Source organism: Gymnodraco acuticeps, unplaced genomic scaffold, assembly GCF_902827175.1.
Source record: "Gymnodraco acuticeps unplaced genomic scaffold, fGymAcu1.1, whole genome shotgun sequence".
Lineage (NCBI taxonomy): Eukaryota > Metazoa > Chordata > Actinopteri > Perciformes > Bathydraconidae > Gymnodraco > Gymnodraco acuticeps.
In genome coordinates, this window is record NW_022990029.1 from 170,671 (window position 1) to 185,844 (window position 15,174).

The 15,174-nt window shown below is 41.6% G+C and overlaps 1 protein-coding gene across 1 annotated transcript in view; it reads left to right on the forward strand.

Annotated features, from left to right (window-relative positions):
* exo1 (exonuclease 1) overlaps nucleotides 1-12,019 on the forward strand; it is a 30,127-nt gene extending 18,108 nt beyond the window's left edge. The window contains exons 11-14 of the mRNA XM_034215022.1: nucleotides 1,666-2,203; nucleotides 3,242-3,331; nucleotides 7,176-7,366; nucleotides 11,802-12,019. Of these exons, the coding sequence (XP_034070913.1) occupies nucleotides 1,666-2,203; nucleotides 3,242-3,331; nucleotides 7,176-7,366; nucleotides 11,802-11,877 (895 nt within the window). The 3' untranslated portion in view covers nucleotides 11,878-12,019. The remainder of the gene's footprint in view (nucleotides 1-1,665; nucleotides 2,204-3,241; nucleotides 3,332-7,175; nucleotides 7,367-11,801) is intronic.
* Nucleotides 12,020-15,174: the final 3,155 nt, after the last annotated feature.

Sequence of the window (15,174 nt, forward strand, 5' to 3'; positions counted from 1 at the left end):
ATATCAGTATGTAGTGTCTCTACTTTAAAGAGTCCTCTCCTGCTGATGTTCAGGTGTATATCAGTGTGTAGTGTCTCTACTTTAAAGAGTCCTCTCCTGCTGATGTTCAGGTGTATATCAGTGTGTAGTGTCTCTACTTTAAAGAGTCCTCTCCTGCTGATGTTCAGGTGTTTATCAGTATGTAGTGTCTCTACTTTAAAGAGTCCTCTCCTGCTGATGTTCAGGTGTATATCAGTATGTAGTGTCTCTACTTTAAAGAGTCCTCTCCTGCTGATTTTCAGGTGTTTATCAGTATGTAGTGTCTCTACTTTAAAGAGTCCTCTCCTGCTGATGTTCAGGTGTATATCAGTATGTAGTGTCTCTACTTTAAAGAGTCCTCTCCTGCTGATGTTCAGGTGTATATCAGTATGTAGTGTCTCTACTTTAAAGAGTCCTCTCCTGCTGATGTTCAGGTGTATGTCAGTATGTAGTGTCTCTACTTTAAAGAGTCCTCTCCTGCTGATGTTCAGGTGTATATCAGTATATAGTGTCTCTACTTTAAAGAGTCCTCTCCTGCTGATGTTCAGGTGTATATCAGTATGTAGTGTCTCTACTTTAAAGAGTCCTCTCCTGCTGATGTTCAGGTGTATATCAGTATGTAGTGTCTCTACTTTAAAGAGTCCTCTCCTGCTGATGTTCAGGTGTATATCAGTATGTAGTGTCTCTACTTTAAAGAGTCCTCTCCTGCTGATGTTCAGGTGTTTATCAGTATGTAGTGTCTCTACTTTAAAGAGTCCTCTCCTGCTGATGTTCAGGTGTATATCAGTATGTAGTGTCTCTACTTTAAAGAGTCCTCTCCTGCTGATTTTCAGGTGTTTATCAGTATGTAGTGTCTCTACTTTAAAGAGTCCTCTCCTGCTGATGTTCAGGTGTATATCAGTATGTAGTGTCTCTACTTTAAAGAGTCCTCTCCTGCTGATGTTCAGGTGTATATCAGTATGTAGTGTCTCTACTTTAAAGAGTCCTCTCCTGCTGATGTTCAGGTGTATATCAGTATGTAGTGTCTCTACTTTAAAGAGTCCTCTCCTGCTGATGTTCAGGTGTACGTCAGTATGTAGTGTCTCTACTTTAAAGAGTCCTCTCCTGCTGATGTTCTGGTGTATATCAGTATGTAGTGTCTCTACTGGGACATGTCTCCATGCTTTAATGTTCAGTGCTGCAGCACCTCTTTTCACCCTCTGTCTGAAACCAGAGCCCAGTCTGCTCTGATTGGTTAGCTGGTCGGCTCTGTTGTGATTGCTTAGCTTAGAGATATCCCGCCCCTTGTATAATGTGTTGGAGCTCTAGCCAATAGAAGCCTGAGTGTTACGTAGTGATGTCACTATTTTCTGGAAGTAAACAAAGGAGTCCAATGGAGGCGTTTCAGGCAGGAGGTGTGTGGGAGAGAAACTCCCTCTGGAGGGAACTCAGGGATTTTTGCCTTTGCAGACCATTTACATGCACTAAAACATCACAGGGAAGAGAAAACCCCAAAAGCAGAACGGGGCCTCTTCTTATTCTTTTTTGATTTATTTTTACAATTAGGATGTTTTATTTCACCCATCTATTAATCGAAAGATGTATTCTTGTGCCCACATTTATAACTGCAATCTAATGTCCTGATGTGGTTGTGTTTATTCTGTGTAGATTCTTCAGCAGTTGTAGCTCAGCAGCCAGTGTCAGCATGAAGGAGTGTGCTCGGGAGGATCTTCCTCAGGATGTGGAGCCCACAGCTGTGAATCAGGACAGTTCTCCCAACAACCAGACCAATGGCAGCGACGATCCTGACATTCCTTCAGTTGACACCCCCAGCCCACCTCCATCGCCTAGCACCACATCTACCTGTTCAGCCAGTCAGGGACTCAAGCTGTTCCGCTGGTCTGGCAGCTCATGTTCTGCTGATCAGAAAACACCTCAGTCTTCTGCAGGCCTGGCCGCCCTGCAGCAGTTTCACTACAAGAAGGAGAGTTCTTCTTCGTCTACAAAGACACACAGATCCTCTGGAGACACGTCACTCCCTCCTCCTTCTCCCACTGACCCAGACCCAGAGAAAAAGGAGGACCTCCCGGATTCACCCCCTTCTCAAGACAGCGCCTACTTTACCCAGTCCCAGCCTCACCCCACTTCCTGCCACAAAGAGGAAATCCTCACCTGCAACTTCTCCTCCTCCTACCAGGAGGAAGCTGTACGTTCATACTAGAGATGCATGTTTTTTGAAACCGATACCGATAACTTCCTGCTTCTCAAGACCGATACCGATAACCCATAATAATATAATATATAGATATATATATTAAATGTACCTGTCGTTTTTGCACACCTGGTGGTAAAACAAAGACTAGTAGTGAGCAAATGACATGAGCATTACTACTATGAACAAAACAAAGCCAAGAACAGTTTTGACTCTTCAAAGTGACCATATTTTTTTTCAAATAAACTTCTTGCCTTTTTGAAAAGCCTCGTCGATAGGTAAAAGCCCCGGTGCCTTTGCAGCTGGCTTTGGATTCACCGCTAGTTTAGCAGCGCAGGCGTCTTTGTACACTTTTAACACACCATCGTAGCGATGGCGATGTTTCAGGTGACTAATCAGGTTGGAAGTATTATAGCTCGTTGCCTTTTTCCCTCCTCGTGGAACTTCTGCATTTGTTAATACAAATAGCAAGCGAACTATCTAACTCTGAAACTTTGAAATAGTCCCATACTACCGGCGACATGTTTGTTTACTGTCCTGGCTTCACGGCCGCACACCATTTACGTCACAGCCAGGCATGAGTTAGGGAGCGCTGGATTTGTGAAAAACTCCCCTCTTCCTAAACCACTAATACCACAATACTGGCAAAACGGGAGGAGCCGAGTGAAAAACAAGCGCCCCTCATCCCAATCCACCACACCGCAGTATTTTTTTCTTTTTTTTTACCCAAAAAATATATTGTATATTATCGGGGCTATTAATACTTTTATCGGGTTTATCGGGATGACGTCATAATTCCTAATATCGGACCGATAATTATCGGACCGATAATTATCGGGCCGATAATTATCGTGCACCACTAGTTCATACACATTTCCACTTCCTTTTGAAATGTTTATGCAGTGCTTGTGGTTGGGCCAGCCTTCACACATTCATCATCAGCAGAGTTTCATGGCTCATGAGTGGGTGTGCAGAAAGCTATTCGTGTAGCATCACTTTGTCTTCTTATGCGTCTTTCATTTGCTTCCTCAGGAAATCAACTCAAGTAAAGATTCTGAGCCAGAGCAAAGTCCCGCCCACTCAGCAGAAGCAGATAAGAGACCTGACATGCTCAGACCAAAGGTAGGATTTGCTGGTAATGACGTTACAATAACAAACTGATAATGTCAATCAAGTTCACTTCTCATAGCAGTTTAACAATGGGTTTTTTAGGGATGGGAATGATTATTCGAATATTCTAAATTAGTCTGGTATTCGATTAGGAGTTATGAAAATGTGTATTTAATTAAATATATATACCCTATATGGACAAAAGTATTGGGCCACCTACACATTACACCTACAGGAGCTTTTCTGACATCCCATCACAAAGGATTTGGCATTAATATGAAGTTGGTCCCCGTTTGCAGCTACAACAGTGTCCACTCTTCTGGGAAGGCTTTCTACAAGATGTTGGAGTGTGTCTGTGGGACACCCATTCATCCAGAAGAGTATTTGTGAGGTCAGACACTGATGTGGGACGAGAGGCTGGCTCTCCGTTCTAGTTCATCCCAAAGGTGTTCAATGGGGTGGGGGTCAGGGCTCTGTGGGGCCAGTCAAGTTCTTTCACACCAAACTCATCTAACCATGCTTTCATGGACCTTGCTTTGTGGGGCACAGTCATGCTGAAACAGAAAAGGGCCTTCCCCAAACTGTTTCCACAAATTCGGAAGCATAGAATTGTCCAAAATGACTTGGTAAGATGAAGCATTAAGAAAAAGAAGGTAACTTTCTCCTGGCATTCACCAAACCCAGACTCGTCCATCGGAGGACAGATAGAGAAGCGTGACTTTACTCCACAGAACACGTTTCCACTGCTCCAGAGTCCACAGGGTGTCCGCGGGATCTTAAAAAGTATTAAAAGGCATTTTCCAAGGTATTAAGAAGGTCCACAGCAACGACAACATGAAACACCCTTTAATTTACTGAAACAACATGTCGGGAAACCCCCTCAAGGTGGCCCCATGCATAACGTGCCATAAAATGCTGCTTCTTATTTTAAGTTTCGTTGCCTTGCTCCGCTCTGTGGGGGGGGGGGGGGTTTAATCTGCTGGTGGACTACCTGAGAGATATACAGCAGGAGAACACGCCGTCCACCGCGGAGTTTAAACCATAAACAGAAGGGCAGCCATGACAACCATGATCCGGGGTCTTCTTTGCTACTTTTGGTGTATTTTGTGGCGGCAGCAGCGCCACTTACAGGCCTGGCATATGTACTACAGCGTTTCCAGCGGTCTAGTGTGAACGGACACGTTAATGAATCGAATGCGTGTGAACGGAAGACTTTTTTGCGTTTGCGTATGCGTTTTACTGTATGCGTCCTCGTGGGGCCGGGGTCTAAGCCAAACTATCACAGAGATCTGCTATTTTAAAGTAAGGTCAACACATATCGACCCTAAATATAGTCTATATTAAGAACGAGAAAAGTCTTAACATATATATCGTTTTTTGTAAACCTATGACAAATGTGTGAGGGTGATGACGTCAGAGCATCGTTACAGAGAAGAGCATTACATGTTTAATATAAATGATTTGCTGTGGCCAATTGTTTTCATTGCATTTACAGACCCGTGTAACTCTCTGATACCACCCAATGAATACATTGACTTGCTTGTAGAACCACGCTACACAAAACAGATAGCAACACCTATAAAAACTATTTAAAAAAAAAGGGGCTACTGTATCGACCTATATAAATATATATATTTTTTCAAAATACCAAAAAGATCCTGCATTTTAGCCATGCCTCATTTCGCTCTATTTGTTCTTTCCAGCGCTGTTTTTGCAGGGGGCTGATTCTGTGAGCTGCAGCTGACCACGCCCCCCTGCAGGAGAGGGGAGCGTGCTCTGAGATCAGCTGCTGGGCTGTCAGAAGAGGGGGAGAAAAAGAGATCTCCGTCCTCCGTGTTTTATTCTTATAGAAGTAAGAAGAGAAGTAATGGGGCAGAAACCCTCCTTTTTACGCAGCGGTCCAGACATAGACATCAAACGGCGACACATATTCAGTTGGCAGTTACTTTGGCATTAGGGCAGGGATATCTGGATACTTTCCAAGGTTTGACAAAATGAATTGTGCTACTTTTAAAGCAAGCAACGATGTTTTCAAATCTGTAATCAAAAAGCTCCTCAAAAACACTATCGAAGCAGTTCCTGCCGTTGCTACGTTCAAACAGTAACAACGGACTATTTTTCTTAGCGGATGCATGTCAATTTAAATCAATACATAAAACTATTTTTAAATCAATAAAATCATTTTCTAAATCCATAAAAGCATTTCAATTAATATTGGGAGTCATGTCGTTACTTTGTTGAGAATGTGGCCATGTAATAAGCGGGATAATGTGCACATTGCATAATGTGCCTTCATGCCGATCTCGATCCCTCCGCAAAAAAACCCCCAAAAAACGGCTCGTTCGCGGGCGAGAGCCGGCTCCCGTCGTTCACTTAAAAGAGCCGGCTCTTTGAGCCAGCTCGTTCGCGACCGACACATCACTACTTACAGTGTCGTCTACCTCCCAGTCAGAGAAGGACAAAATTGAAGCTGAGCTATCATCCTATTTGTTGTCGTCTGAGACAGACCCTGATACAGACCCACTGCAGTGGTGGAAGCTACATGAAGCTAACTTCCCAAGACTGAGTAATCTGGCCAAGAAATATCTCTCCATTCCTGCCACAAGTGCCCCTTAGGAGAGGGTTTTCAGTACGGGGGGGTAACATTGTAACATGCCAAAGAGCATGCCTCAAGCCAGAGGCAGTAGACAGGCTTGTCTTCCTCGCGAAAAACCTGTAGACAACTTCCTAGAAAGTTAAAGGGATGTTATTTTGTTTGAGGGTATTTTTTTATTATTCATTATCATTATTTATTATTTGTTGTATTTCATTTTACAAGTTTTTTCAGGGATGGCCTAAAAGAGATTTTTTTTCAGTTTGATTTAAAAAAAATCTTTGCACATTAATGACAGCCAAGTGCCGTGGTGCTGTTTTTATTTTTTTTATTCTTGAACAACTGAGTTGTTCACATAGGCCTAGTCTACTTGGTAATCTCATTTATTTGTATTGTGTTAATAAAGAAAATATGTATTTAAATTTTGCCTTGGTCTGGTTTGTTTAGAAAAAAACAGAAAAAATCGAGGTTTAAATCAAAAATTGTCCATTAGTTAGAAAAAAAAATCGAGATTTTATTTTTAGGCCAAATCGCCCAGCCCTACTTCACAGAGAGGTTGAAGTTCATGTGGAGAGGAGGCTTCAGTAGTCTGTCTGCACTCTGTTTAGTTGTGCTATCTTACAATCAATATAGTAAATGTGAGGTAAAGTGTGTCGCCAATATAACCGGTTAGAACTCCAAGTTGCGATGAGGTCTTAAAATGTCTGGAAAGGGTCTTAAAAAAGGTCTTAAAAGGTCTTACATTTGACTTCAGGATTCCTGCATATACCAGAGGCGGCGTGCTTTACACCACTCCATCCGACGCTTCCACCCCGTTAGGGGATGACTATTTCACCGCAGACCCAGAATACAATGAAGTAGAACTCTATTTCAGTGAGCCACCACAGCAAAACCGACTACAGTGGTGGAGGAAAAATGAAGAACGATACAAAAAACTCAGTGTCCTGGCGAAGGAATACCTGGCTATACCCGCAACCTCTCATCCAGCTGAGAGGGTCTTTTCTACAGCTGGCATGATTGTTAATTGTCTCCGCACCCTCCTCTCCCCTTTCCTCCATATTAGTTTTTAAAATGGTAGACTGATGATATGAGGACGGATCTTTTTTTTTTGGAGTGTATGCTACTTAAATTCTGTTAACTGGATAACCGTTTTTTTTGGGGTTGAATATTCGAATATAAATGTACCTTCCAATTCCCATCCCTCGTGTTAATGTCCCTCTATGTTCTAACATTATCTTCCACTCTTGGTCTTTCTACCTCCAGGTTTCAGGTCTATCGCGGCCAAAGTCCAGCAGCCAAAGTCCAGCTGCCAAGACGCGGACGTTGGGCCCCGCCAGGGCCAGTGGACTGAGGAGAAAGCCTGTGGGTTCTGGGAAAAAAACCTCCAATAACGAGAACAACCCGGGTGTGCAGGCCACCATCAGCAACCTGTGGAAGAACTTCAGCTTCAAAAAGTAAAACAGAATTACGCAAGTTACTTTGTAAATAAATACAATATGAAATATATGAGTGTAATCACTGTCTTACATGATTTAGGAAAATTAGTCTTAAAACAAAGGTGCCTAGGAATCGTCATGGCACACATGGAAGTGGAAACACAAACATGTTAAACAGTCATCTGATAGCATACCATGGACGTATTGCTGCTTGAAGCATCCAAACAACTGGATGTCTCATCGTACATCAGAATGTTTTTTCTGGCAGACTGTTTCAACTGAGGCCAACTAAACTGTCTTTAGTAGTTTCTATATTGGTGATGAACAGCTTTGTTATTCAGTTAAGACGAGAGGTTTAACAGCACACAGTTGTCTGGTGAGTTCTGTACAGCGGGGAAGTGTAAACAAACACAGTTGCAAGTATCAAAGACTGCCAAATTAGTTTGCTCAGGATGGATGTAACATTTAGCATTCTGGTAACTTTGCTGATGTATTTTCATTTGAAAGTGAGGAACATTTCAAACACTACCCAAAAGACAACAGATAGACTATACAACTGAAAAGCATCTCTTTTGCTGTGAAATAGAATTATAAATTCAATAATATAAAATAAAACATGCATCAGGAGGAGTATTTTTTTAGTTGTGTCCAGTTTTGCTTTAGTTCGAGGCACACCACCCTCTTCTTATACACACGCTCTCATCCTGTTGTAGCAGAGCAGAACTCGCCCGGTCTTTAAGCTCTGCATTTAAATCTCGCTCAGCATAGTGACTCTCATGCCAATCAGCTTGTTGTTACCTCCAGCACATGTAGAACAGCAGTTTCCAGGTAGAACCCGCGTTTGTGAACTTTGGTTCTGCACCACGCACCGTGTCATCTGCGGGCACCGGACTGTGAACAACCCTATGTTTGTTGTTGAGTGCAACCTAGTTATTGTGCCTATCTGCTTCTCATTCGACATTCTGGTTTAAAAGCCTGATCTGCACAAATCTGTGTAATCTCATATTTTGATCATTTTCTGTGCAAATGATGCCAAACAGTGACTAAAACAGGCCATTTCTTTGACACAACGTATATCGTTGAGCAGAAATCTGAGTACTGTTTGTCATTGTTATTTTAACAATAATAATAACTTTATTTATACAGCACAAAGTGCTTTACATGGATAAAGAACAGGCCGTTCAGGCGGCAGCAAAGCATGCGGTCACAATTCCCTAAACCCAGCTAATAAAATATACAGCGTTTCAACAATAGCAGAAATAATACAGAAAAAGAAAGTAAAACAAATAGAACATGGATTTTGAGTAAAACAGAGTGGTGTCATCATTAGTTAAAAGCTTTAATAAAAAGGTGAGTTTTAAGAAGTGATTTAAAAGATGTCACTGATTCTGCCAGCCTCTGATTCTCGGGCAGGGAGTTCCAGAGCTGTGGAGCTCTGGAGGAGAACGTGCCGTCACCTTTTATTTTCAGCCTGGTTTTGGGAACAGCCAGCAGGATGTGAGACTGCGCACATGGCTCGTAAGTGCACAACAATTCAGGGAGGTAATCAGGAACCAAACCGTTAAGAGCTTTAAAAGTAATCAGTCAAATCTTAAAATCAATTACAGAACAGACAGGTAGCCAATGAAGAGAGATTAAAACGGGTGATGTGGTCTAGACTTCTGATTTGTTAAAAATCTTGCTGCGGCATTTTGCACAATATAGATTATTGGCCTAATCCAGAGTTAAGGAGTTACAGTAATCGAGACGTGAAGAGATAATAGCGTGGCTGACTGTCTCCAAATCAGACCGGGAGATAACGACTTGATAAAAACACGATTGAATCACTTTTGTGATTTGCAGATTAAAAGAGAGGTCCCTATCAAACATCACACCAAGGTTTCTGGCTACAGGTTTTATGTTTGAGGACAGGGAGCCCAGATGTATTTACGGAGAAGGGGTAGGTTTAGGATGACCAAGAATGAGTACTTCTGATTTATTGTCATTTAACTGGAGAAATATTATGGGCCATCCAGCACTTTATTTAATCCAAACAAGATAATAGCTTGTTCACATTGCTTTTATCACTGCAGTTTCATGGGACATATATTTGTGTATCATCCGCATAGCAGTGATATAGAATATTGTGCTTTTGTATGATATAATAACGGTCCAAGAATAGAACACTGCAGTGGAGGCGGCATCCCCAATTGAAACAGAACATGTTTGATCTGATAGATAGGATTTTAGCCATTTGGGAGCAGTGTCCCTGATGACTACCCATTTTTCAATAGGATAACACGATCAACTGTATCGAATGCTGAGCTAAGATCTAAAAGGATTCAAATGGGGCAGAATCTGCTGCCATCAAAAAGTCATTTATGACTTTGATAAGTGCGGTTTCTGAGGCGTTTTTGATTGTTTTAATGTTAAAGACACGGGCAGAGGTAGATGTTGGCACTGAAGGAGACAGATGTGTGAGGAGGCAGTTAAAAGTAATGGCTTTATGGTCAGATACACATAGACTTGCCTCATACAGATCCACATTTTCAACATTAAAACCAGAAGAAAGTACTAGGTCCAGAGTGTGGCCTTACTTGAGTGGGTCCACTGATTTCCTGGGGCATATTCAAAGATTCAGTCAGAGCTGGTTGATGTGGCCAGGGAAAATAAAGTTTGGGGCTCTCTGCTGGAACTGCTACCCCCGCGACCCGACCACGGATAAGCGGGAGAAGATGGATGGATGGATGGATATTCAAAGATTAAATTAAATCCAAAATAAAAGAAGGTTACATGAGTTTTACTATTTCTCCACACTGGCTCTTAAATAAGCCTTAAATCTCAGGTAGCATACATTCATATTTCACTATATTATTTATCAGTGTGATGTTTACTTGCGTATAAAATGCTCTGTAATTCCTTCAAACCCTCATGTCACCACTTTAGAATGAGTTTTGATGCTTTGTTCTAAGTTCCTTTATTTGTCCCACAGAGAGTCATTGTTACAGCACAGGGACGGTACAGATGAGACAAAAACAACAAAACAGTTTACATATTAAAATAAAAAAGTACACATTCAAGTTAGGAAAATATGAATAGCAGCACACTGGATTAGACAATTGATTAGGATGTTGTTATTATCAAAGATGATATTCAATCAACATATTTGACTTTATTTTGAACAAAATCTAAAGTGATTTCCACATATCCATCATTATTCAACAGTGTCAAAGGTAATGTCATTCTTGATTATGTCACTTAAATCTGCTGCATCAGGTTTAAAGTTTAAGAGCTGCAGAATGTGCAGTTGTGAAACATCCAAATGAACAGTTTCTTCAAGGGATAAATATATTTCTCATGAGTGTACACAGTGATTAGTACATTTCTGATGGCATGCCACTGATACACCCCAATGTGATAAGAACACATGTAGCTTGCCAGGTTGTGAGAAAACCACCTGGCAGCATGACGCTTGCTTTCCTTTAATCAGCTCTTTAGTCCAATAGTGTGGGTGTGTTTTACAACATGTTCAACCTATTCATCACATTAGAAGGTTTTTTCACCCTGAAGCATAAACTCCATTCGAATTGTTAAAAACATTGTCTCTGAAGGAGAGAGGAAGGTGTTAGGTTAGGCTGGACCCACTCCAACTTAGATATATCAAGAAATGTAACCAAGCTGACAATTGTAACGTCCTAACTGTGATTCAGTAACTCTTATAAGCTAGGGATGGGAACGATTAATCGAATATTCGAAATTATTCAGGTATTCGAATATGAGTTATGAATATTTTTATTGTAATTTCTTTTTTTTGGCAGGGGTGCCTAAGTTGATTACATATTATCAAATGGAATAATTCAATGTATACGACAGTGCCATAGCTAAATGTGTTAGGTCTAAAGGTGTGTTTTTCTCCGCTCACTGGTCCCTCACAGCGGGCAGAGCTGCAGGTGCTGATCTATCTCTCTTGCGTCCGGTTATACTTCCCTCGTGTTTATGTCCAAATCCATCAGATCTAGCTAGTTCTAACTAATGATACGGCTGCTGCCCCTCCCTACACGCAGACCACGCAGACTCAAACCTCATCTTATGCCCAAATTCCAGCTGAGAGGGTCTTCTCTACAGCTGGCCTGATTGTAAATCGCCTCCGCACCCGCCGCTCCCCTGAGCATGAAGACATGCTCATATTCTTAAAGAAGAATGAGTATTGAATAGCTGCATTCTGTGCATAGGCCCTGCTAGAGGTTGTTGATCTCTGTTGTAATATGGTTGCGTTACCCTAACCCGTTATGTTGTTCGTGTATGATCCCTCTTTCATTTAAAAACCAAGTTATGTTTTAAGCATGAAAGCTGTAGGCCTATAGCTGGGGGTCGAATATTCGAATATACATTTGCTTTCAAATTCCCAACCCTACTTATCAGTGACATGGCTCATAATGCAACAACTCTGAAACCCCCCTGTTGTGTTTTCCAGAGATACCCAGAAGATGACTCCCAGTCAGAAAGGAGAACCCATGTCTCCTGTCAAACTCAACCTCAGCTGGACATGAACTTCTAAAGGAAGCTTAGAGTGTTTTACTAAGAGCAGTGTGTGGAAGAGAATCTTTTTATCATCATACCGTGTATGTTAATGATTTTTCATCAACCTATGTTTTTGAATGTATAGTTTTAAATAAAGCAACTGTAATCTGATGCACTTGTATATTGTGCATCTTCTTGCTGTTATCTAATCCTGCTTCAACACAAGAGTCAAAGAATGTCACCTGGTAAAAATGTGCAATGCATACTTTAGAGTTTACTGAAAATGCCCTACCCACATGCGAGCTAAAGAATGTGGCGATCAATCATTCAATCAATGTTTATTTATATAGCCCAATATCACAAATGTTACATTTGTCTCAGTGGACTTCACAGTGTGTACAGAATATCAGTATGACAATACAACACCCTCTGTCCTTAGACCCTCACATCGTACAAGGAAAAACTTCTGGAGAAAACCCACAGTTTTAAGGGGAACATGGGAGAAACCTCAGGGAGAGCAACAGAGGAGGGATCCCTCTCCCAGGACGGACAGACGTGCAATAGATGCCGTGTGTAAATTGAAAAGATAATACATTTGCAACATAGGTAGTCCAAATGTTTGGAAATGCATGTGTGTATAATAGGAAGATGAATCCACGAGGATGTCAACAATCTTGTGGGAGCCATCAGGGAAGTAGTATGATGAGAGTCAGGCAGGACCACAGACAGATTCAGCCACGACTCAGGATCCAGGACTCAGGACACAGGATCCGGGACTCACGATACAGGACTCAGGACGATGAGACTGCTGACTTCCTATGTCTTCACAGCATGTGGAGTGTGTCTTCACCTGTTTGCTTTAGCACAGGCTTTGAGGTGAACAGAATGAGTTCTCTCAGATTGAGTGTGTGCTTTTACATGCTTTTTTAGCCTTTTGATTTGCCAGAAATGCTCTCCTTTGTGTCGACCCCACTTATCTATGAGTAGTTCAACCTGTTTACTCTTATGATGAGCTGATATAAGACAGTGCTTCTCATACTTGACTTTATGACCACTTAAGTTACATTTTTGGACTGTCATTTGAATCCAAGACAGGTTAAAATAAGTGCATGCAAATATGTGGTTCAATTAACGTCATCAAGCACTACATTTAGAGCAAATAGGAGATAGTGAAAGTGTTAATTTTGGTTAAATTGGGAACAGATTATTTTAAAGTCTGCAACCTAAGATTTGTTGTTTAAAGATCGAGACCGTCACCGACCACCAGTGGAGTGTAGTGGCATGAAGCGGTAGCTGGCTAAAGGAACATCTCTGGAGAGCTGAAGTTCTTCTATTAGCTATTGGCTACTTTCTGTCATTTCCAGTAAATATCAAAATTTGTAAAGTGTTTCAAGTAGAAGTTTGCAGGAAGATTGCAAGTTCTACTCTCTCAAGGTTCCTCCTGCAGGTCTTGCACACAGCTGATCGGTATGCAAGTTGTTTATTTAGTGTGAAGGGCATGCACACTTACTGAGGACAGGGTGTCACTGTGGCTGAATTCTCTGTCATCCTTATGGCTGTTCTTGGAATAATTCTTTGTTCAGCTTGAATTTAAGTTCCCTTAATTTCAATTCATAAAAGGGACTTTGTCATAAGTCATTCAGTGAAGTGGAAATGGTGAGACTCTAAGGCAGACGGCTGTGGTAAGACTAAATTGTTCTAATTGTTAACAATTGATTATTAATTTCCATATTCAAATGTCTTTTTTGAACGGTTCAAATATACATTTGAATAAAATAACATCAAATCAAGTTTTATTTATATAGCACATTTATAAACGATTTTTGGTCGAGCCAAAGTGCTGTACATATAATAAAAATAGCCTACAATAGAGACACTTTACAGCAAATACAACAGCACAGATTGTTCAGAATATCAGTATGAGAAAAACGACACCCTCTGTCCTTAGACCCTCACATCGTACAAGGAAAAACTTCCAGAGAAAACCCACAGTTTAAGGCAGTGGTTCTCAAAGTGTGGGGCGCGCCCCCCCCTGGGGGGCGCAGAGGCATGCCAGGGGGGGCGCGAAAGACCAGGAGGAAAAATGGTTATATAAAAAAAAAAAAAGATTAAAAAGGAAAAAAAAATCATAATTTGAAAAATTATTGATTCGAAAATAATATGATACAGTACAGTACTATTACCTCTGGGTCTCTGTGTGTGTGGAACGAGCAATTTTGTGTGTGCGAGAGAGAGAGAGAGCGCACCGGTACCGGAGATCGTTGTTCTTAGCTTCTGGTGCTAGCGAGCTACGCTAACGGATATAAGGAGTTTTTTCAACAACAAAGTGGAGGAGAGTCCTCTCCTGTCAGACTGAGAGGCTCAGTGAACTAAAGGACTCTCTCATTGTTATCTCAGTGGGTCTCAAACGTTTTGGTCACCATTAATGTAAACAATTATTTCCGAGGCACACATTTATATGATCATTATAGTTATACAAAAATAAGAGAATAAATGAAAAACAGGTATGAAATACTATATGACATTAAAAAAAGAATAAAGTTTAAAAGGGTGATTTGTAAAATATCCATAAAGAAAAAGTAAATCTGTTTACAGTTCCGTTTCATCTGGGTGTTGAGAGAGGTATCCATAGATCTCTTCATTTTGCTCTCAATGTGTCCACACACCACCTATAAAAATAGCACTTTACCCCTGCTTACACCTATATGCCGTGAGCTGATTATCGAGCCTTCGTTGTAACAGTTGCGGGAACACTGTGTATGTGCGTGTGGAGAGTGTTGCAGTAGAAAATTCCACTGTAGCGACCGGTACATTAATGGGAAACCCTAAATGTTTGAGCACCCTCTATGAAACGTCAAGCTACCCCACAGCACCCCCAAAAGAAGTCTCTGGCGCCGCCACTGAGCCTGACTATGTGAGTTGGGGGGGCCCGACTTTTTTTTTTCTCCAAAGGGGGGGCCTGACAGAAAAAGTTTGAGAACCACTGGTTTAAGGGGAACATGGGAGAAACCTCAGGGAGAGCAACAGAGGAGGGATCCCTCTCCCAGGACGGACAAACGTGCAATAGATGCCGTGTGTAAATTGAAAAGATAATACATTTGCAACATAGATAGTCCAAATGTTTGGAAATGCATGTGTCTACAATACGAAGATGCCAACTACAATCCTGTGGGAGCCTTCAGGGAAGCAGCATGACGAGACCCAGGCAGGACCGCAGAGACAGGTTCAGCCACAACCCGAAGTCCACGACTTAATCCAGAACTCAGGATAGAGGATCCAGGACCACAGCAAGAGGATCAGCCTTGACTCCGGATCCCGGCATAGAT